This window comes from Choristoneura fumiferana, chromosome 7, assembly GCF_025370935.1.
Source record: "Choristoneura fumiferana chromosome 7, NRCan_CFum_1, whole genome shotgun sequence".
Taxonomy (NCBI): domain Eukaryota; kingdom Metazoa; phylum Arthropoda; class Insecta; order Lepidoptera; family Tortricidae; genus Choristoneura; species Choristoneura fumiferana.
The window spans coordinates 18,119,557-18,140,482 of record NC_133478.1 but is presented as its reverse complement, the minus strand read 5'-3'; the positions used below and the strand labels follow the sequence as shown (position 1 = coordinate 18,140,482).

The following is a 20,926-nucleotide window of genomic DNA, read 5'->3' as shown; positions in this document are numbered from 1 at the left end:
TCAAGCAGAGGGTCGTGGGTTCAAACCCCGGCTCGCACCTCTGAGTTTTTCGAAATTCATGTGCGAAAATACATTTGAAATTTACCACGAGCTTTGCGGTGAAGGAAAACATCGTGAGGAAACCTGCACAAACCTGCGAAGCAATTCAATGGTGCGTGTGAAGTTCCCAATCCGCACTGGGCCCGCGTGGGAACTATGGCCCAAGCCCTCTTGTTCTGAGAGGAGGTCTCTGCCCTGCAGTGGGACGTATATAGGCTGGGATGATGATGACCCATAATCGAACCGGCTGCCTTACTCTGCACGCCGAAACACAGCAGCTTGGCGGCAGAGTTAATGAGTAAGATGGCTTACGCAAAGTTCTACTCACAAATTAAATAGAATAGGTACTTGAGCGAGTACAAATGTAGCGCATTGTTTGTAACTGGCTTACTGGATTTATACTGTACCTTACGTCTGAACGTGCGCGAGGTTACTGACCCCAGGGTCACGACTTCGTGACCCTTAGACGAAAGCGACTGTTGGCTTCCATTCATGAGATGAAACGAAAAAAGTTTATATTTTACTTTGTACAGTCATGTACGGTCGGCGGCCTAATTTAAGTATTCACTTTTTCATACTAGTTTCATAGGAAAGCGGATTGTACCGACTGCAAAACCTTGTAAAAAGGGATCGATGAAGACATCACATATCGACTTTTTTAAGATAGTGAGTACATCGGAATCAGTAATTACTGAAAAACATTCCAAACATGTATATAACTCACTATCTTAAAAAAATGTCGCTTAGTCAATTTCTCCTTTCAAGGGTCGATATGAGATTGAGGTTAGCGGCCGTGATCACGAGTAGACTGAAGTGTAAGGTATAATCGTTTAGCTACAACAATATTAGTTCCTATGCAGATTTCAACGGATTATGATTTACTTCAGTACTGCAGAAATGGGTATACCTAACTAATAATGCTAATGAGGTAATTAAAACACTCAGCACAGGTGTTAAGGATATTTATTTCTTGACCTTTACATTGAAGGTGAAGCAGCAGACTTGCGATTCGTCGTCCGCGTTCCACAACTTGAACTGTACAGGGAACTTGGCCTGAAACAGGTTATTTATACGTTTCAATAGTTCCTAGCCAGGGCGGACGCACTCCATGTTTTAGATATAAAGCTACCCGGCTTCCCGGTCCGGCTGTCGCGCGCGGATCATGACAATTTCAAAGTTAGCCATTTTTTTTAATTGCTTTTGCTTATTATTCTTTAGTTCGTCTTGATGTGAAATCCAAGATTCCAGCAAAAGGATTAGAGATATCTTAGTAAGTACTATCTTCGTAAAAATTGTTTAATCTAAGGAGCGTTTTATAATGGTACCTACGAGTATACACGTCACAGGTCACAGGCCTTGAGTATCTAATGACCTTCGTGTAGGTACACTCAAGAGCCCAACCAAACTATTAGAGGTACTGAAATCTCATCTTAGTAAAAATTATTTAACTTGATAAACAATTTCTTATGGCACCACATACAAATATAGGGTATGAAGTATAGTATATTATCTAATGAACCATAAAAAATTGAAGTTTTAAATAAAAAGGAGGGTTGTCCATGCCCACTATAAATAGTATATAGACACCAGGATTTGGAGGTCACTCTGTTTCACCAATTTGGCGATGGCGTATCAGGGGCTAGCCCTGGAGAATGATCACGCAATAAACATGCTGTGGTTATGGACGGGCTATTATAGAACCCTTTCGACTCCCGACCGATTTGAATGCGGGCTTTTTTTTGTTATCAGGTTTTCTAGCGATGGTACTTAGAGATCTTTCATCAAAATCGGCAAAATATAGCCGTTTTTGAGATATTGAACTTTGAAGTTATTCCCCTTAGTGGCGGCCACAAGGCTTGGGCCAATGTCACGACCTGTTTTTTCTATTCCATGTTAAACTTACATCGCCAAGAGTCTTGTCAAGTGTAAAATGCATGTTGAAGATACGCGGAATGCCGCCGTAAACGGGACACGAGAGGAGGTCGCAGGGGTCGCCGGGGGTCTTGACCACCTTGTCGTAAGTGCCGTCGTTGTTGTCGTCGCCGTACATGGCTAGCTTCAGTTTCTGGGCTGAGAATCCTGGAATTGTAGGAAATGTTGATGGTTAGACACATTTTCAATCAGTTGTAACTGAGTGATAGTATCAGTGGTGGCTTAAGTGGTAGAATCTAAACAAATTCAAAAATGCTTGCATATTCTCTATTACTATTCAAGGTGGGCCACTCATATAAGGTGTACTACTATATCGTCAACCAGAATATTTGTAAAAATAAAAAAAAACATGCCTAATCTCTATTACTACTACGTTGTCCAGGCGGCTTTTTTTTTATTCGACTGGATGGCATACGAGCAAGTGGGTCTCCTGATGGTAAGAGATCACCACCGCCCATAGACATCTGCAGCACCAGGGGGATTGCAGATGCGTTGCCAACCTAGGGGCCTAAGTTGGGATACCTCAAGTGCCAGTAATTTCACCGGCTGTCTTACTCTCCACGCCGAAACACAACAGTGCAAGCACTGGTGCTTCACGGCAGGATTCGTGAGCAAGATGGCGGTAGCAATCCGGGCGGACCTTGCACAAGGTCCTACCACCTGCAAAGTAAAACAGTAAATAGTGCAAGTAAAACTATATCTCATGTGGAAGGTTACTTACGTGGTGTAAAATCTACCGTGAGGGTGTACGGCTTGTTCCTCTTGAGGCTGCAGAAGTTGATCCCCTTCGGACAGGGGTCCACCGCCGCGTTGTGGATGGTGCATTGGGACAGGTCCACTGAGAACACGACATAATATAATATTGTGAAGTTTATAACAAGTAGCCCAACCCATAAGAGTCTGGCTGCTTATAGAAGATATCAGTAGTGTGGAGTGATTTTATACTTACTATTTTAATATTGATTAATTACAGTTAGTGTACGGGATACGCGACGCGCGTACCCGATAGAATCCGGAATACGAAAATTCGCCAAGAACTAAAGTCATCAACATAGCTCGAAGAATATGCAAGTTGAAGTGCCAATGGGCGGGCCACATCGCTCGAGCAGATAACCTTTGGGGATGTTGACTTTAACAAACATAAAAGCAAACATGTAAGTACATAAGTTAAATAAAAGCTTGTAAAAAACATTTCAAAGAATCGAAATGCTAATTTTAAATTACGATGATACTCCTCTACAAGCTTATTAACTATCTTTACTTCTGTACTGGCATACCTAGGTATATTGATAAACAACTTGGATAACGTTGATATATTTATAAAATATAAAGATATAGGCACTGAGCTCACTAAGGTATGTATGAACGATTTAGTATCAATAGACGACTTAAGGCAAAATTGACTTAGGATGGAATACAACGCACAACCTAGTGTCGGAGCTAAAGACGTGACAGCTGATAGACAAGTACTTCTTCGGATCATACAGGCGCACTAAGGATTTTTCCGGAATTCCTAGAGCATAGACAGCTGGTCATTTTTTTTGTTTCTATTGAGCGAAATCACAGACTTAAGTTACCTATACTTATAATATAAAATTACGACACATTAAACTTACCACCATTGCAAAATTTCTTGGTAACTGTTTCGCTGACGACAGAGGACACACATACACACAAACACAAAACACGAGCCCACATCTCGACGTACTTTCAAGAACTAACGTGTCCTATAGGTATGTATGCTCATATGTAGACACGAATATCTGCCGTCTTCACGATCTTAATACAATAATTGGCCTTTAACAAAGAGATGGTTTTGCGTGTTTTTTTTTAGTGTTTGTACAAGTTGCCAGACATTAGGTACGTTGTATAATTAAGAAGTGACTATCAAACGTGGTTGTTATTTCCAGCTAGATCGAACTTTTCAAATCCAATCTGATATCTCCAATGGCAGGGGTCAGATTACAGAGCCTAGAAACTCCCCGAAATATGTCATGGGATAATCCATCCATACTAATATTATAAATGCGAAAGTGTGTGTGTTTGTATGTTTGTCCGTCTTTCACGTCAAAACGGAGCGACGGATCGACGTGATTTTTGGCATAGAGATAATTTATGGGCCAGAGAGTGACATAGGCTACTTTTTATACCGAAAAAATGCACAGTTCCCGAGGGAACAGCGCGCGATAACCGAATTCCACGCGGGCGAAGCCGCGGGCAAAAGGTAGTTAAAAATAAGTAGGTAATATAGAATTAAAACAACAAATTTTATCCTTACGGGTCCTAGTGATGGGCATCATGTAAGTTACTCCTAGCGGACTTCTTACCAACAGAATCAATTGGGATTGTGAAAAATAATAATTTAATGCTTTTTATTCTTTTTTTATATAGAAAAGATTTCATATGGAAATAATATATGAATGTTGTCATATAATTCACTTCTTATTTAATTTAAAATTAATTACTGAGCTATTTTCGTTGATGAATTTTGAGTTTGATTTACTTAATTAGTTCTGCCACACAATGCTTATTTCATAAATTTGATCTGTGCATATGTTGAGCACCAGCACTTTTTTTATCTGCGGTAGGTGGTGAACATTTACTAGCTAGTGTCAATGTTCGTTGCAAAACAAGTATGACACTGAAGGATGATACTTACTGTCACTGTCAAAGTGTCATATGTCAGATTGCAGTCCCAAATCGAAATTGTGAAGAATTTTAATCCTGACAGGGAAAACTATAGCTTGGACCGTCTACCCATAATTTTCAAAGTGAAATGGTTTAATGGTTCTATTATTATATGAATGAAGGGAATTGCTTACTTTTTGATCACCTAATAAATGCGTTTTCGGCGACCTAATAAATAATATTTGTTCCTAAAATAGTAGATCTGTCACCTAAATTGAATCACCAAATAATATTAAGACGGTTACCTAAATGTTATTTAATAATTACTCAGAAATAATATTGATCATCAAATAATTATATTGGGTTCCAAAATAATAGATGTGTCACTAAAACTGAATCACCAAACAATATAGAAATGTCGTCCTAAAAATAATTAAAATCACTGGAAAATAATATTGATCATCAAATAATTGAACTGAAATTTAACGATAATGATATACAATGAATGAAATAATAATAATAATAACCTTCTCACAAATTGCACCAATTGACCCAGCCCCAAACTAAGCAAAGTTTGTTCTATGGGTGCTAAACAACGGGTAGACATAGATATACATATATACTTAAATACATACAAACATCCAAGACTCAAGTACCTACTACAAACTATTAAATACATCATACAAGCATTAGCAAAAAATGTTCGGTTCTGGCAATTCGCCGGTCGCTGCCGCGGCACGCTCGCTTCGCTCGCTCGGCTCGCGCACTGAGGGTCACAGTTCTACCTAACACTCCTTCTTGCTTCGTATTACTTTATATTACTACATGAATGAACCTAGTTTTGTACCAATGGCTCAAGTGTTGATCCATTTGGCACACAAAGCATTCCGTCCACTTATGTATTGTACACATCTACGATGCTCGGTCAGTGAGATTCCTGTACCGGCTGTACCACAAATGTGTGTCTTTAATGAACCAGCTAAACCAAAAATGACAATGTGTTCACGTGAAATCGAGTTTCCTTGCGATGGTGCTTAGCTATGTTTCATTAAATAAGTTCAGGCATTTTTGAGATATCGAACTTTGAAATGACAATTTCGTGGGTTTTATCGACTTTTTTAAGTTACTTAGTCAGTTTATTACCTCGGATCGTCGTTATTCATACTTATATACTTTTCGTTTGGTCCCATTAATAGAACATTACTGTCGAGGCCGGGAAAAAGCAATTCGTGGATGAGTAGAGTTTGACGGACGAAGCGTAGCTGAGTAATAAATATGTACGATTCCACAAATTCCCATTTCCGCTGAGGCATATAATATGTATAGTGCTTTTCTCCAATGATGGAGGAAATAAAGCTAAATTGTTAAAATATAAAATAAATGCTTGGGCACAGTTTTAAAATTTATGCCCTTGTACTTTCCCGCGATACTTGTTTTTTTTTTATTTATAAAGTACACGACACGACTCGTAATGCCACTTCATCTTCATCAGAAATAATAATGTAATTTTAAAATATTGTATTACTCGTATATCAATAAAATATATAAAGTTAAATGCCTACGTTAAATGCAAATGAAGCTTTGTATAACTATTGGTTTAAAGTGCCACTGAACGCTTATTAGTTCATTCAGCCATTTTCTTTTGTTACCATTTTTTCGGTTTCTTAATTGTGCTTGAACTCGAAATATTAAAAAGAAATGTGTCACTATTCGAGACATTTTTAAGGACGATGTTTCTTCCTAAATTAAATCTCAGAGTAGGACTTAAAAAGAAAAAAGGTAGAAGGAATTTGATCTTCAGGAATACTTGGCTGTTTAGATTGACTTATCGTAGTCAAAACGTGAATTTAAAAAGTAAAAAAAAAACTATACAGTAATGGAATTTCATACATAATGTGATTAATTTTTTTTAATTTGTGGCAGTCTATAAAGAACTTCGCGGACTATGTTTACAACAGATAGGCGGACATTTCCGAGCATTTTGGATTCTTTTTAACAATAGATGCTGTCTCTAAGGAAGGAATTTCCTGCCTCGCACAGCAAAACTCTGGAATGAATGCGGACCGATATGACCTTCAAGCTTTAAAGAGAAGAGCGTACTCCTACCTAAAAGGCTGTTTACAGAATAAATGATTTGAATTTGAATATACTATAGTCGTTCGTCCATAATATGTGAAACAGTTGAGAATTGAAACATACAGGAAGAATATTTACGTCAAAAAAATAGAGAACCGTTATAATACCAAGTGTAAAATAAAAAACAACACAGCTCTGATCGTCTCTAATTTAACATTTATTTCCTGATGGCGATCTTGGTCTGGAAGCAGCACAGCTGCGCGGGGTCCGCCTTGTTCCACACCTTCCACTTGATCGTGTAGAAGCCCTGCAAGAGAAATAACCAATCAAATAGTGCCACTATCTAAATAAATCCTTCTTAGCCTACGCACCGCTGCTGGGCACTAAGACCCGGTCCAGACGGAGCGTTTTGCGCACGAGGGTACTCGCGCGTAGACACTCGCGCGCAGTGTCCCAACCCTGTATTTTACCCTAAATTTAGGGTATTTTTACGCGTTTAGGGTATTTTTTGGTGCTGAAAATTATTTAGGGTAAAAGTTTTCGAATAAAATGTACGATTTCAAGAAAAAGTTACTGCAGATGACACATAAGCCAAGACTATTATGAATGTATTCAACGAATGTTTCGAAACGGTTTAGTAGTTTAGCTATTAGTTTATTAATAAATCGCATTTATTTGCCTTGTTTATATTTAAAAAAAATAGGGTAAAAAAATGTGCCGAATTTAGGGTAATTTTGCGTAGCGTTAGGGTAAAAAAAATGAGGTGGCAATACATTGCTCGCGCGTTCCCGAGGTATTAGAGCTACATACACCCCGTCCAGCATCTGCAGTCTGAAGCGGGTCTAAGGTGTTAGCTACGTTTGAGCTGCACCAATTGCCGGATTCTTCTCAACAGAGGTTTTTCCGAACCGGTGGTAGATTTTTTTTGACATTCATAAACAAGTGCTTGTTAAAGCCTAAATTGAATAAATATATTTTGACTTTGACTTTGAACAGTCACGTATTTCCAGCAGCTTACCCGCACTTTGAAACCGTATTGTCCAAAGCGCTAACGTTCATGATCACAATTCACCTCTTTCTACCTTCGCCATATCAAGCATAAAACAGAAAAAAATCACGTTTGTTCTATGGGAGCCCCCCTTAAATGTTTATTTTATTCTGTTTTTTTACTAGTATTTGTTTTTTATTTAGTTTTTATATGTATTTGTGAAAATTTCAACCGCCTAACTATCACGGTTCATGAGATACAGCCTGGTGATAGACGGACGGACGGACAACGAAGTTTTAGTAGGTCCCGTTTTTAGGGTTCCGTAGCCAAAATGCTATATGCTATATGCTAACCCTTATAGTTTCGCCATGTCTCTGTCTGTCTGTCCGTCCGTCCGTGGCTTTTCTCAGGGACTATCAATGCTAGAAAGCTGTAATTTTGCACGAAGATATACGTAAACTATGCTGACAAAATGGTATAATAAAAAAATCAAAAAAGTTTTTTTTAGAGTACCTCCCATAGACGTAAAGTGGGGTGTTTTTTTTTCTCATCCAACCTTGTAGTGTAGGGTATCATTGGATAGGTCTTTTAAAACTATTTTTCGATTCAGTGATTTGTTTGCAAAATATTCAACTATAAAGCGCAAATTTTCATTAAAATCGAGCGTCCTCCCCCCTCTAAAATCTAAGCCGGTGCCCACCGGCAAAATTTGAAAAAATTCAGGATGGTAGTAGGTATATCAAACTTGCAAGGAAAACTTTTATTAGTAGTTTAAGAGTAAATAGCCTAAGGTATAAAATATACATAAACTTGAAATATTTTGTACAAAATACGAAATCCTTAGAAAAATATTACTTAATTTTATCGTAATGGCTACGGAACCCTATTTCGAGCGTGTCCGACACGCTCTTGGCCGGTTTTTGCCCTTTGGGTACGGAACCCTAAAAAGTGGTGAAAACTATTGAGATTTTGGAATCACTTGGGTGTGTTAGACTTGACAGTTAGCTACGGGGTCTTATGATTTAACTTACGGCAGGGAGTTTCTTGTTGAGATACAGGTTGTACGACAGTGCCTGGGTGGTTCCCTGGGTCACGGGGCAGGTGGTGAACAGGCACGCGTTGCGTTCTAACCCTTGGAACGGCGCGCCAAGGTACGATACAGCTGTTTCCAACTCTGTTGCCGAGAACTCTGTAAAATTATGAGCACGATAAGATTATGGACTAAGTATTATATCACTCAGAAAAAGCCGTAGTAGTTAGCCGTGGCAGCGAGGTAGTTCATCATCATCATCATATCAGCCATAGGACCTCTACTGTTGGTCACAGGCCTCCCCCATAGACCTCCAGTTGCTTCGGTTGGAAGCGCTTTGCATCCACCGTGAACCCGCGACTTTAACCAGGTCATCCGTCCATCTCGTTAGTGCACGTCATACGCTGCGCTTGCCGATCCGCGGTCTACACTCGAGAACCTTTCGGCCTCAACGACCTTCTGTTCTCCGTGCTATAAGGCCTGCCCATTGCCACTTCAAAGAGCTAATTCAATTCGCTATGTCGGTGAACCTTTTTCTTCTACGTACAAGTATCTCCTCATTTCTGATTCGATCCCGTAGAGAAACCCCAAGCATAGCTCTCTCCATAGCTCACTGAGCAATTCTGAGTCTATTTATAAGATAGTGAAGCACCACGTCTCGGGTCCATATGTCATCACTGGCAACTCACATTGGTTAAAGACTTTCGTCTTAAGGCGTCTTAGGTGATAGTTGGCTTGACATAATTATAGTCTCTTAGGCAGATGGTCGCTGTAGAACCCGACCTCGCACCTCTGAGTTTTTCGGAACAAATTTGTCACATTATTTTTCAAACCATGAGCTTTTCGGTGGAGGAAAAAAATACAAGGAGACTTGTCACACTATTGAACTGTTTCGCAAATATACGAAAATTTTGTGGAATGGTGTGTGCATAGGCGTATATAGAGGGGGGGCCGGGTGGGCCGTGCCCACCCCAGGATGTTGGGCTACCGATTCAAAATTCTATAATACTGATATCTTCACACAAAAATCTAGATACGCCAATAGGTGTGTGAAGTTACTAGGTTATTTAGGGAGGAGGTCTTTAGGTACACAGCAGTACGACGTATGTATATCGAAGATTTTCATTGATGGAGGCGGAAGATGAATATTAGAAAAACTTGAAACTAGATGCAACATCGGTTCTGTTCTTTGTTTTCACAAAAAATTAGCCCTGGACATCATACAATATGTCATTATCATCACCATGTCAGTCGAAAGAAGTCCACTGCTGGACATATGCTTCCCCGAAGGCTCTCCACTCAGACCGGTCTTGTGCTTGTTGCAAGCAGGACTGATGGCCGATGGGGTCAGAAGGTTCTCTAATGATGTCCGCGGACCGGGAGACGAGCTGTCGGTAGGCCTCCAACAAGATGGAGCAGCGACCTGGTTAAAATCGCGAGACCGCGTTGGATGCGGAAAGCACAAGACCGTACAATAAGCATTTAAAAAATATTTAACAAGAGGAAAATGTTGAAAAAAGCATAAAAAATACTTTTTTATTTTTACCTGGCGTGAAATCAAAGTTGATGGTAGCGTTCCTTCCTTTCTTGATCTGGCAGTTGGACTTATCGGCACAGGGAGTGATGTCCACGTTGCTAACCGTACACTGGGTTACTTCATCTGAAATGGTATAATCGTGATTCATTGAAATTCCTTATAGTACAGTCGAGTTCATAAACTTTTGAGCAAAAATTTGATCAAAAATATCTGAACGCGACTCTATTGTTAACGCCGTAGAAGCGTGTTCAGATATTTTTGAACAAATTTTTGCTCACAAGTTTATGAACTCGACTGTACAGAGTCCAGATAGGTTATCCGCACCTGTCTGCAGGGCTACTACGAAACTCGCAAATCGAAGTCCGTATCGAACCATCCCTTTCACTCGCGTAATAAAAGACATAAGCGTCAGCGGGACGGCAACATACGAAGTTCGAGTTTTGCACTTCGTGGTATAGGGCCTGCATGCGTATCTGCATGCTCTGTGTATATGCATGCAGCGTGTATTCGGTCGAATCCAGGATAGGCAGTTTAGTTTGCGCCGCAGCAGCGCGCAACCAATACTATATGTACTTCGTTTTTTTAGGGTTCCGTAGTCAACTAGGAACCCTTATAGTTTCACCATGTCCGTATGTCTGTCTGTCCGCGGGTAAGCTCAGAGACTAGTAGGTACTGTACAGTTTTGTTTCATTTGATTATGTATTGTTTTTGTTTTTATTATTTGAATTGAAATTTGGCATGTACTTTCTTACATGAACAAAATTTGAATGATTCGATTTTCAAGTTCAATAGTGATTTAATTTAGGCTTATTTTTATAACATCGGTCACAGATGTTTCTACAGAGCTTAAAGCAAGTGTCAAAGTACGATAATAAGTAGTGTCGCAAATGAAGTTATCAACGCTGACCCTGATACCCCTAGTTCCGTCATCGCTCCTCTGTTCATTGTTTTAACATGCATTTAACATTTGATCTTTTAATCATATAAATATCCCATTTAGGTATTCACCAATACCAGAAAAAACGTATAAAATATAATGTATTATGATATACGTTGTTAAAAATATGTATTGTGTTAGTAAAATGAAAAAAGAAAGTAGCTATTAATATAATTCACATCAGTTACCGTTTTAAATGGCACATACTCGTAGGTAAGTAAATACTTATATTATATTGTGTACAGTTATTTCCATGTATGTATGTATGTAGAGTCAGCATCTAGTCGCATATTTTTTTTATAAAACCACAATGTAATGTCATAATTAAATATTTTTCCCGCTGCAAACGTAAAATTTTGACATATTTTTAAATGATAATCCTGCTAAACTGTATTTGGTTTAGGTCAATTTTATAACAACTCTGAACAATTAATGTATTCAGAGAAAAAAGAGTTTAATGCAAACTATACATGTATATAAAAAGACGACGACGAAGTTCAAAAATCCGGTTAGTTTTTTTGTATGTTTTTTTAATGTATTTTTATATTTTTTTGGATTAATTTGAATTTTACAGTGCATTCGTTTTCTAACTGTAATGCTGTATTTTTTTATTGATAAATAAATAAATAAATAACAATACATGGTTCTATCAAGGAGTTCCTCGGGCTTGAATTTGCTACTATAATTATTGTATTGTTGTTAGAACTATCCTACCCTCTGAGACCTGTGATGATGAAAATTGTTTTTAAGAACCTTTTTTTTTCATTTCAACTCCAAATTTTGTTACTTTTACGGACATCATTTATGGATTTTACGGGATGACTGTAAAAGTAACAAAATTTGAAGTTGAAATAAAAGATACAAAAAAACTCTAAAAACCAATCTTACTTTGATTGCTTAATAGCGACATCTCTTGTCCGGGTGAGCGGTTAGTTCCAATGGGGTGTTGAAAGTTTCTCGATGAGGGCTACAACATAGATGTCGCTCGTGTCGCTGCTTAAGTGACTAAACAAGAAACAAACAAGCTGATATATGTGGTGCATAAGAGAAATTCGTGTCTGTACCATTGTCCAGTGGTAGTGTAGGGGTATGGCATGCAGCACAGAATGCTGAGGACCTGGGTTCGATTCCCAGCGCTGGTCTATTTTCTGGTTTTTCTGTGCATCTATGTTTCAGTTTGTATTTTCGATATGATGATGATGATAAAAAATACGCGTAAGAGCCAAGTTCCAAATCGGTACAACATATAGAATATTTTGTTTGATTTCATACGTATTTATTTAGTAACAAACAAACTTACAAGAAAATGTACCCAATTGTCTGGCTCCGATTGGTTTTATATATGTTGGAGTCCGATGCCGGATGTCCGATGTATGAAACTTTGAAGGGTATTTTTTTTTTGTAAAATGTAAGTTTGAGCCGAAATAACAAAACACCGGTCTATTATTTTTTCATCTCTCCTGTTCGGAAAGTTTAATTTTTATGGGTAGATAGCTGGGTGGAAAGTTGCGTTTTCATCTCTAGGGTGGAAAGTATTTTTTTTTTTAATTTTTCGGTTAGCCACGGAGTCGAAGATAATTGAGTTAAGTCAATGACACTTTTTATCACGTTTCGGCATGGCCATCTAGATGCACGTCGTGACCAAGGAGCTTATATACAACGCTGGAGGTTGAACGCCGAACATCCGTTTGAAACAAGAAATTTGATCTTTATTACGTCACGAACATGTTCCATCTCTTTCTTTAGTTAGGTTAAAAAAGAGATGGAATATATAAATAAGTAATAAAGTTCAAATTTCTTCGTTCGGCGTTCAACCTCCAGTTTTGTATATAAGCTCCTTGGTCGTGACCAACTCAATTTTTTTATAGTCGGCCGTGGCAAGTGGCCAGGTCGAAAAGGTACCGTTGGAGGTTGGATATAAGTAAATTCAATTTATTATTATTCTCATTTTTTTGTACTATTTTACTTTCCTCACAATCAAAATGAAAAGTAGAGTGTCTAACTCGGGTGAAATTACCCATTTTCCCTCGAACTATTGGCGCTCTCACTTCGTTCGAGCGCCAGAAATATGTCGGGGGAAACGGGTCGCTTTCCTCCCTTGGTTATCAATCTACTATTTCATGGTCTCTAATATATAATCAAGTCAGTAATTAACTAGCAATTTGCTTTAACAGGACTTTCTACAGAAGTTAGACAGTTTGCTCACTTTTTAGTACTTTGGACCTTTGGAGGTAAATTTTTCCGAATAGGTTGAGTTTGGGCAGCTAAAAAAAAAGCTATCCGTTATTTATTTAAGACTACTCTCTAACATAATAATATATAATAATAAAACAAACCGGAGCCGGACAGTTGGGTAACTTTCCTTGTGAGTTATGTAAATTTGGTGCTAATAAAGTGTCATTCATTGATATGGACTATGGACCTCCGCAAAGTATTCAATAAACTTAATAAATTAATAAAGCGTGTTTAAAAAAGTACATACCGTCACAATTCAGTTGGGTTGCAGGTGATGCTTGGCCAGCTGCGATGACGCACGCGGCGAATACGAGACTAATTATCACGCGAGACATTGTGACCGTCACTCCAGCGGACCCCGAGCGTCTGAACCGAATAAAGTATTCTTATCATTTATATATATAACTTTATTATCAGTGCGACATCTGTCACCTTTTGCGGACCTATTAAGAATTGACCGTCGCACTTGTCTCTTATTAATGAAAGGAAATGACAAGGATGGCGAAAGTTGTTATTTGTTTGGGGAATTGTCTCTTAATTATAGTTAAATGGCCCATTGTGACTGTTGGTGTTTATGAGATAAGCAAATGGTTGCTATTAGTTAATAATTATTTTCTGTGTGAATTAGGGTATATGTAAACAATTCTGCGAATATTAATGAATTATCCTTATTATGTTGGTGCTTAATGTTCGTGTTGTGTTTTGGTGGAACTGGGTTTTATTCCCAGATGTTTGTACAGATGTAGGTGGCTTATACGTGTAATTGCGGAGTAACAAGAAAAAGGATTAAAGTGAAAATCTGCAGACAATGTATAAAATGTTTATTACTTTTAATTACTTATGTACAAGAAAAAAAACTAAAAACAAAGTAAGTACGTCGTATAATTTCGTTGTTCGCGTTATTAATTAGTCAGCAACTTATTTACAATACCTTGCCTTTGCAGTCGGGTATAAAAATATATGTACAGATTTTTACAATTTTAATGTATTTTTTACACACACCGAATAATCTCTTTGGCATACCATTGCAGAGTGCGTAAAATGTACAAAATTATGACTAAACTTTTAACTACATTAAACCTACGCATTTTTAAAGTTACTTAAAATAATATTAATAAAACTATTTCATTAAGAGTATTTTGAACGAGTTTTTGGCAAAATACTTTGCCTACTTTGAAAGCGTCGTCCCATAGAAACCTTCAAACTCAGATTTAACCGGCGTTTTGGTTGCCACGCTGGATAAAAAGTAAAAATTTAATATGGTTGTGGATAAGCCATGAACCCCGCGATAGCGATTAAACTGTTTGAAAACAAAGTTTTTTAAGTATAAAATCTCGTGTCACGTTTTGTAGTCCCACTCTTCCAAAACGGCTCGACCGATTTTTACGTTTTTTTTTTTTATATTTGGTAGGTCTATGGTATATGAGTAAACGAGTCAATCGTAAAGTATTTTTCAGCCTCGTACCCTCATCTTTATTTTTGTATGGCAGAATATTTTTTTCAGGTCAGCTGGTATATTTATAAAAAAAGTGTATAATTTATTATGCATCGTTGATTATAAAATACATAAATTATATTACACAATAGCTAACTGACGTGTATTATTTCAAATCTCATCTTAAAGCAGTTCAAAATAACTTTATGCCAGTTAAAAACATGCCGAGCCGTGGTGGCCGAGTGGTTTGACCTATGGCCTCTCAATCAGAGGATCGTGGGTTCAAACCCCGGTGACCCCACGAGCTTTACGTGACATCTTGAGGAACACATTGAAGCAATTCAACGGTGTGTGTGAAGTTCCAATCCAAATTGGCCAAAAAACTGCCCAAGCCCTCTCGAGGAAGCCTGTGCCCTGCCTAATAATAGGCTGGGATGAAACTTTTACTTAAAAACCCATAATATATATTTTTACAATAATTAAAAAATTGTCTTTTCTAATAACACGAAATCCAGAATGCCTGCCGTGAATTCCCAACATTAGGAACAGTTGTAACAGAATCGCCGATCACTCACTTTACAAGGGAGATGGCTGTGACATCTTGTATGGAAACTGACCGTTGACTTTTTTTACTTTTTTATATTTTAAAACTAATATAGTTTTTTACCGTTGTTAAGGACACCACGAAACACCAGACTTTAGAGTGTGAAAGTTAGAATTAGAACTTCGAGAAGTGCTCGTGCAGATACGTTAAGTAAGAAGACAGGGAACTCCACGCGGCGTCCTCATACTGTCCAATACGCACTGAGGCGTCACGGCACTCGGGGCGTCATAGCCTATCAGAAAATCAACTATTAAACCCTAGATTTTAAAGGTTCTGACGTTTAAGTTAGTCTTCGCACGACGATATAGCAGTGCATGCCAGCATCCTTTAGTAGGTGCTACACAGTGTAGTGTTATTGTGGCTCCAACAGCGTCGTGACTCTAGCAGTTCTGTGACTTCAAAGCTGTGACATAAAGGTGAATCCAGTAGCACTGTGCCTCTCTTCTTTGATGGCAACAGTACTGTGTGTCCAACTTTGCTGTGGCCCTAATAGCAGTGCTGTGGTTTCATTAGTGCTGTTACTGTAACTCTGTAGGTAGCGCAAATAAAAGTGACTCCAAAATATAGCGTGGCTCATTTCTTGAACACCGATCATTACTGAGAGTCCAACAGTTCTGTCACTCACTGATATGACTCGAACGAGCTGTGACTACAACATTATAGTGCGGAGTCTAGCTTAAGTAAGGTATAACTTCCTCAGTGTGGTGGTTTTTAGTTATACATGTAGTATCAGCCTCTGAAGACTGTAAAGCTTCGACGTTAGTCTACTCAATGGCCGCTGGCTTAGTACTATACTGTGCAATGTAACTCTGGCTCGAATACTTCTGCGACTCGAACAGAGGTGACTTTGACTCCAACAGTTCGGTGACTCACTGATGAAAGTGCTTGAGAAAAACTGTTAAAACTGCCAATGAGTAGTATTTTCCTTTTCTTCTTCGTTTCTTGTCTCAAGGATTTGGCGGCCCCATGAAACTGCCGCCCGGGGCAAGTGCCCCGGTTTGCCCCCCCTTAGATCCGGGCTGCTCGACGTCAGCCTAGTTGAAAGTTAGACGATGGCGAGCGTAGTGGTGGTGTGGTGGTCGTCCCTCGGCGGCAGGTCGCGGTGCACGCCGGCCTCCTTCAGTATGCGCATGCGCGGGCCCAGCGGGACGCCCAGCGCGCGCAGCTTGTCCTCGCCCACGTAAGGCAGCTCGGCTGCACCTACCTTCTCTTTTTCGAGTAAGGCGGCGTATTTCTGAAAATAAGAGAACATAGTTATCAATTCTGTTGTAGCGACTCCTAGCGCCATCTAGTGAGCAATATAGAAACTCTGACCGAATCCTACAAGTGCGCTTTCGAAATTTCTCAACTCGGACGCATAATATACAAATTCCGACGCTCTTCCTTCAGACTTCGGTCCCCAAGGTATAACACCTGCCTCGAGAGAGATCTGTCTTTTAAGTGGGTGACAAGCTACTAGCAAGTACGCGTACTTATAGCTCGACGACCTTTTTCGCCTGTGTGTCACCGTAAGTACGCGTACTTTAAAACCGTCGGCGATCCAATCAGTTTGAAATCTTACTCGTGGCTCGCAAACTTAAAAAACCGCGTACTTTAAGTTCGTACGTCTATCACCCACTTTCGAGCCTCCTTCCTCACTGTGTTAGTTTTGAGGTAGCCTGCAGTGATGGAAGAGAACATTTTTGATAGGTAACACGAAGAGTGAGAGAAGTGTGAGTTAGGTTTGTCTCCGGATGCAACACTTCACAGTTACGTGGATACCGCGTTTCTGCAAACGTAGTGTAGGACGTCCGCAGGTGGAGTGACGATATGCGAAAGGCTGCTGGTAGAAGCTGGATAGGTCAAGCATAAGTGAAGTGAATGTGGGTACAAACACACTTAGTAATAAACCAGCATCGCTCCTTCCACTTGCATAGGTACTTCCCAGTTAGTATCCATTTGTCCAGCAGTGAACTGCTATTGGCTGATGATGACGGTAAGGATCAAGTTTATTGAGAGCTATCAACAAAGTTGCACGCCCACAATATTCGAAGCCTAAGGCTTAGTTTAGATGAACGCACGCCTAGCCAACCGCGCGTCACCGCGCGTTCATCTGAACTTAGCTTTAAACTGAATTCTTCTTCATGCATCATACTGACCTCGTAACCCAGTTTCTTGAGGAACAGTCGCATGAGTGGCGGCTCGTCTCCGAAGAACTTGGTGAGCCGCTTCACCCGGTCCGGGTTGCTGAAGGAGAATGGGTCCGACAGCGGCAGCTGCCCTGAACGCAGGTACTGCTGGGACCTAGTGGAGGAAAAGAAGTTAGTAGAAGTCAGGTTAAGTTGAGACCTAAGACAGGGCGATACTGAACCAAAATTAACCTCAACTCATCAGATTATAGGTCTGCGTTTTGGAGCAACAATTTTATTGTTAATACTTCAGTCATATTCAGTAGAACACAATATACGAACTTTTCACATAAATAGGTACCGTAACGACTTGGATCTTGATCATGCCCTGAAAAGCAACCTGTATTTGGTTTGTAGATAGTTTGGACAGTTATTTAATAATTTGAGTTCTATTTTGGCAGGTAGTTTAGCTAACTAGTTCAACATGCACTCCTTAAGTTAACGTATACTTAGTCCAGTCAAAAAGATTTAAATTGAACTTCAAATTTAATGCCAACTTGCCACCTGTGTTCGCGGGTAACTTCGCAAGATCTATGCATGAGGCAGATCTTGCGACTCTGCTCTGACCCTCCGCTTTAGGCTATCCAGACACAAGGTACCATCTGCCAGTGATCACTCTTCACTTCAGAGGTGGAGAAGAGGTGCTCCCCTGGGAGCTCGCCCCATTCTACCTATGATTTAAGTGTTTCCCTCACTTGTACATATGCCGTAGCGCAGAGATCTCAGCCCGGATGGCATCCATCTCCTGCATGACGAGGTGTTGCGTGCGCATCTCGCTTGACAAGTGCGCCACCGACCGCGCCAACGTCACCACGTGGGACTCCAAACGCTGGAACCGCTTGTTGATGCCCTGGGAACACATTACGTCTCATTGTACACCCAAAGAAATAAAATAGGGTATTGTTTTTAAAACCCTATATACCAAAGCCGGGATCTAACTCAGTTTCTTTTCATTCCGAGGCAGTCCAGGATCGGTTAGGTACTTACACTGATTCGAGTTGTTTATCAACCGGAAACCCTACCGGGTTAAACAGGGCAATTAATTTTAACTCCTTTAGACTCCAAGTAGCAGCCAAGCACCAGTAGATGTTTTGTGCATCTTTTGTTTTGGATTTTACAGCATAATTAAATAAGTAGTAAATAGCTGTATTAGCCCAGTGGTTTCTCCTATAATCTCTCAAGTAGATAGTACCTTTACGTTGAAAGAAAACGTCGCGAGGAAACCTGTACACACCTGCTAAGAAATTTAATGGTTTGTGAAAAACTGGACCCACGTGAGAACTACGGTCCAAAAGCCCTCTCATTCGAAAAGAGGCCTGTGTATTGCAATGGGACGTATTTAGTGTAGTAGTATATTTTCTTCATTTTCAGAAATAAATTGGGACCAGAACTATGTCCAATATGTCCATACCTTGATGTCGTGTTTCTTCCTGTGCTCGTTGGAACTCCTCCTCTTGTCGCGCGTCGGCCGGCTGCTGACCGAGCTGGATGGCAGCGACGACATGCTGCCGTAGCGGCGCTTTGACGTCAGTCTGGAAAAAAAAATTGTGGTAAATGGTTGAGTAAGCTGAGCATGAGGAGACCGGAAGACTTGATGCAGATTGACTCAAAGAGCAATAGGGAGGGTTATCCTTGAAGACGAAAATAAGGAGACTTTCAGAATAGCTAAAGTAAGCGACGTAGACCGAAGAATTGTCAAATTTATGTGGCAGTGGACAAATCTCAAAGAACTGATTGCTCTGGTTTTCAACGTGTTCTTGCGTGGCGGCAAGGTACTGGAAGATGCAGCATAGGGAAGTCCATCACAAGATAGACTGATAACCATAATAAAATTCACAGGAGTCCGATGCATGCTGTTGATAAGGACGAATGGTGAAAAAAGGGTAGGCCTTTGCCCAGCAGTGGGGCACTTTAACAGGCTAAAAAAAAAGAGATCAGATGGATGTCTGTACTGAAATATCAGCCGTAGTGGCGTTCTTTGGGAAATTCTATGTTCAGCAGTGGACGTGTGTGAGATGACGACGGAATAACACAAATAAATAGTTAGTTGATCACCTGGTGTCCCAGGTGGGATGTTTTAGCAAGTTAATGATCTGGCCCTAGTAGTTACCCCACCTTAACTTACATAGTCACTGGTCCTGATGCCACCTGTCGCGTTGCTGTCGCTGCGCGCGTCCTGAAGGAACACATCTAGGCTGCGGGTAGTTGTGGTCGTCATATCCCATGATATTTTGTTAGTTCCTTACCTAGCTTCCCAAGCGGGCTGTTTCGGCAAGCTAGCGGGCTTCCTAACACCCAGGAGCTGCAACACCTCAGCATACATGGTCTCCAACCCTCGCAGCTGCCGCCGGATGGCGCGAGCGTCGCCGCCTGACGCGTCGCTGTCGCTTCGCGCGTCCAGAAGTGACGAGAGGTCTAGGCTGCGGGTAGTGGTAGATGTCATATCTGTTGTGTCGAGGCCGAATACTGGAAAAGGTAAAGAAAGAATGGTAGTTAAGATAAGGAAGTCATTGGCTGTGGGTAGCAGAAAGCCGATCGCTGTAAAGATTTTTCGGAAATGCCTATTGGATAATAAAGAACGGCCGCCGTTTTGGTTGAAAGGTTCGTTGATAGTCTTTGGGAAGCCCTAAGCTGATGGGGTCTAAAATAGGCCTTCAGTACAGACGCGACGTTGGTGCATTTCTTTATACAATTTTGGAAAGATCCTCATAAGAAATTTCCACTTTATTTATCATTGTTGCCTTGCAAATAAAACTATTTACTTACAGTGCTTTTTATAGTGGTGATCCTTTTTCGAAGAGTGCTTCTTGTGCGCATGCCAGCGCGGAGAATCGCGGCCCCGTCGCCGCTCCTCCGAATACTCTGCCCGGCCAGGCAAACTGGAAATACAAAAGGATAATATAGACTAAAAGTGTTAAGCGGAAAAGGAACGTTTTCGATATTCACGTGTGTGATCATCACGCAACACCGATGCCTGATTGTTACCGCAATTGTTATGTTGTGGACACATATCGCAGGAGAACAGATTTGTGGTTCGAGATAGATAGTACTGGATCTCTTGGTTACACATGGCTCTGAAAAAAGCTAAAAAGTAAGCCTGTTTTTAATACAGCTGCATTTTTTGTTATTCCAAGAGACATTGCATTGCAATCCCAGCTTGATGCTTTTCGCACCACTTTAACCAACTTTGCCGTGCTGACATCTTTTGTTGGCATGACTCTGACATGTGGAACTAACATTTTGTTGGAACAGAGTATTGCTGATAACCTCTGATGGCTTCTGTAGCTTATCGGAGAAGGGGCGTGTTGCCAGACGCT

General features: G+C 40.1%; 2 protein-coding genes across 4 annotated transcripts in view; both read right to left on the bottom strand.

Annotated features, from left to right (window-relative positions):
* Positions 1 to 1,002: 1,002 nt before the first annotated feature.
* LOC141429865 (uncharacterized) lies at positions 1,003 to 13,792 on the bottom strand. Its single transcript, XM_074090425.1, has 8 exons — positions 13,650 to 13,792; positions 10,240 to 10,353; positions 8,695 to 8,852; positions 6,896 to 6,982; positions 3,588 to 3,678; positions 2,693 to 2,809; positions 1,943 to 2,118; positions 1,003 to 1,092 (listed from the first exon to the last, which is right to left on the bottom strand). Exons 1-8 carry the CDS (start codon positions 13,735 to 13,737, stop codon positions 1,003 to 1,005), a joined length of 921 nt encoding a protein of 306 aa, XP_073946526.1. The 5' UTR covers positions 13,738 to 13,792.
* A 1,774-nt stretch (positions 13,793 to 15,566) lies between these two features.
* Positions 15,567 to 20,926, bottom strand: part of LOC141429802 (uncharacterized) — a 43,792-nt gene continuing 38,432 nt past the window's right edge. For all 3 annotated transcript variants that reach the window (XM_074090344.1, XM_074090346.1, XM_074090345.1), the window contains exons 10-15: positions 20,376 to 20,488; positions 19,856 to 20,075; positions 19,021 to 19,141; positions 18,305 to 18,459; positions 17,580 to 17,724; positions 15,567 to 16,675 (exon numbers count right to left, since the gene is read on the bottom strand). In XM_074090344.1, the coding sequence (XP_073946445.1) occupies positions 16,487 to 16,675; positions 17,580 to 17,724; positions 18,305 to 18,459; positions 19,021 to 19,141; positions 19,856 to 20,075; positions 20,376 to 20,488 (943 nt within the window). In that variant the 3' untranslated portion in view covers positions 15,567 to 16,486. The remainder of the gene's footprint in view (positions 16,676 to 17,579; positions 17,725 to 18,304; positions 18,460 to 19,020; positions 19,142 to 19,855; positions 20,076 to 20,375; positions 20,489 to 20,926) is intronic.

Bases quoted from the DNA above. Each gene is read 5' to 3' on its own strand.
- LOC141429865 (XM_074090425.1), bottom strand. From the start codon at position 13,737: ATGTCTCGCGTGATAATTAGTCTCGTATTCGCCGCGTGCGTCATCGCA. The intron at 3,679-6,895 runs TAAATGTTAAAT...AGTTCTTGAAAG, and splicing joins CCAAGATCGCCATCAGGAAA to TACGTCGAGATGTGGGCTCG. The intron at 2,810-3,587 runs GTAAGTTTAATG...TCGTGTTCTCAG, and splicing joins CAAGAAATTTTGCAATGGTG to TGGACCTGTCCCAATGCACC.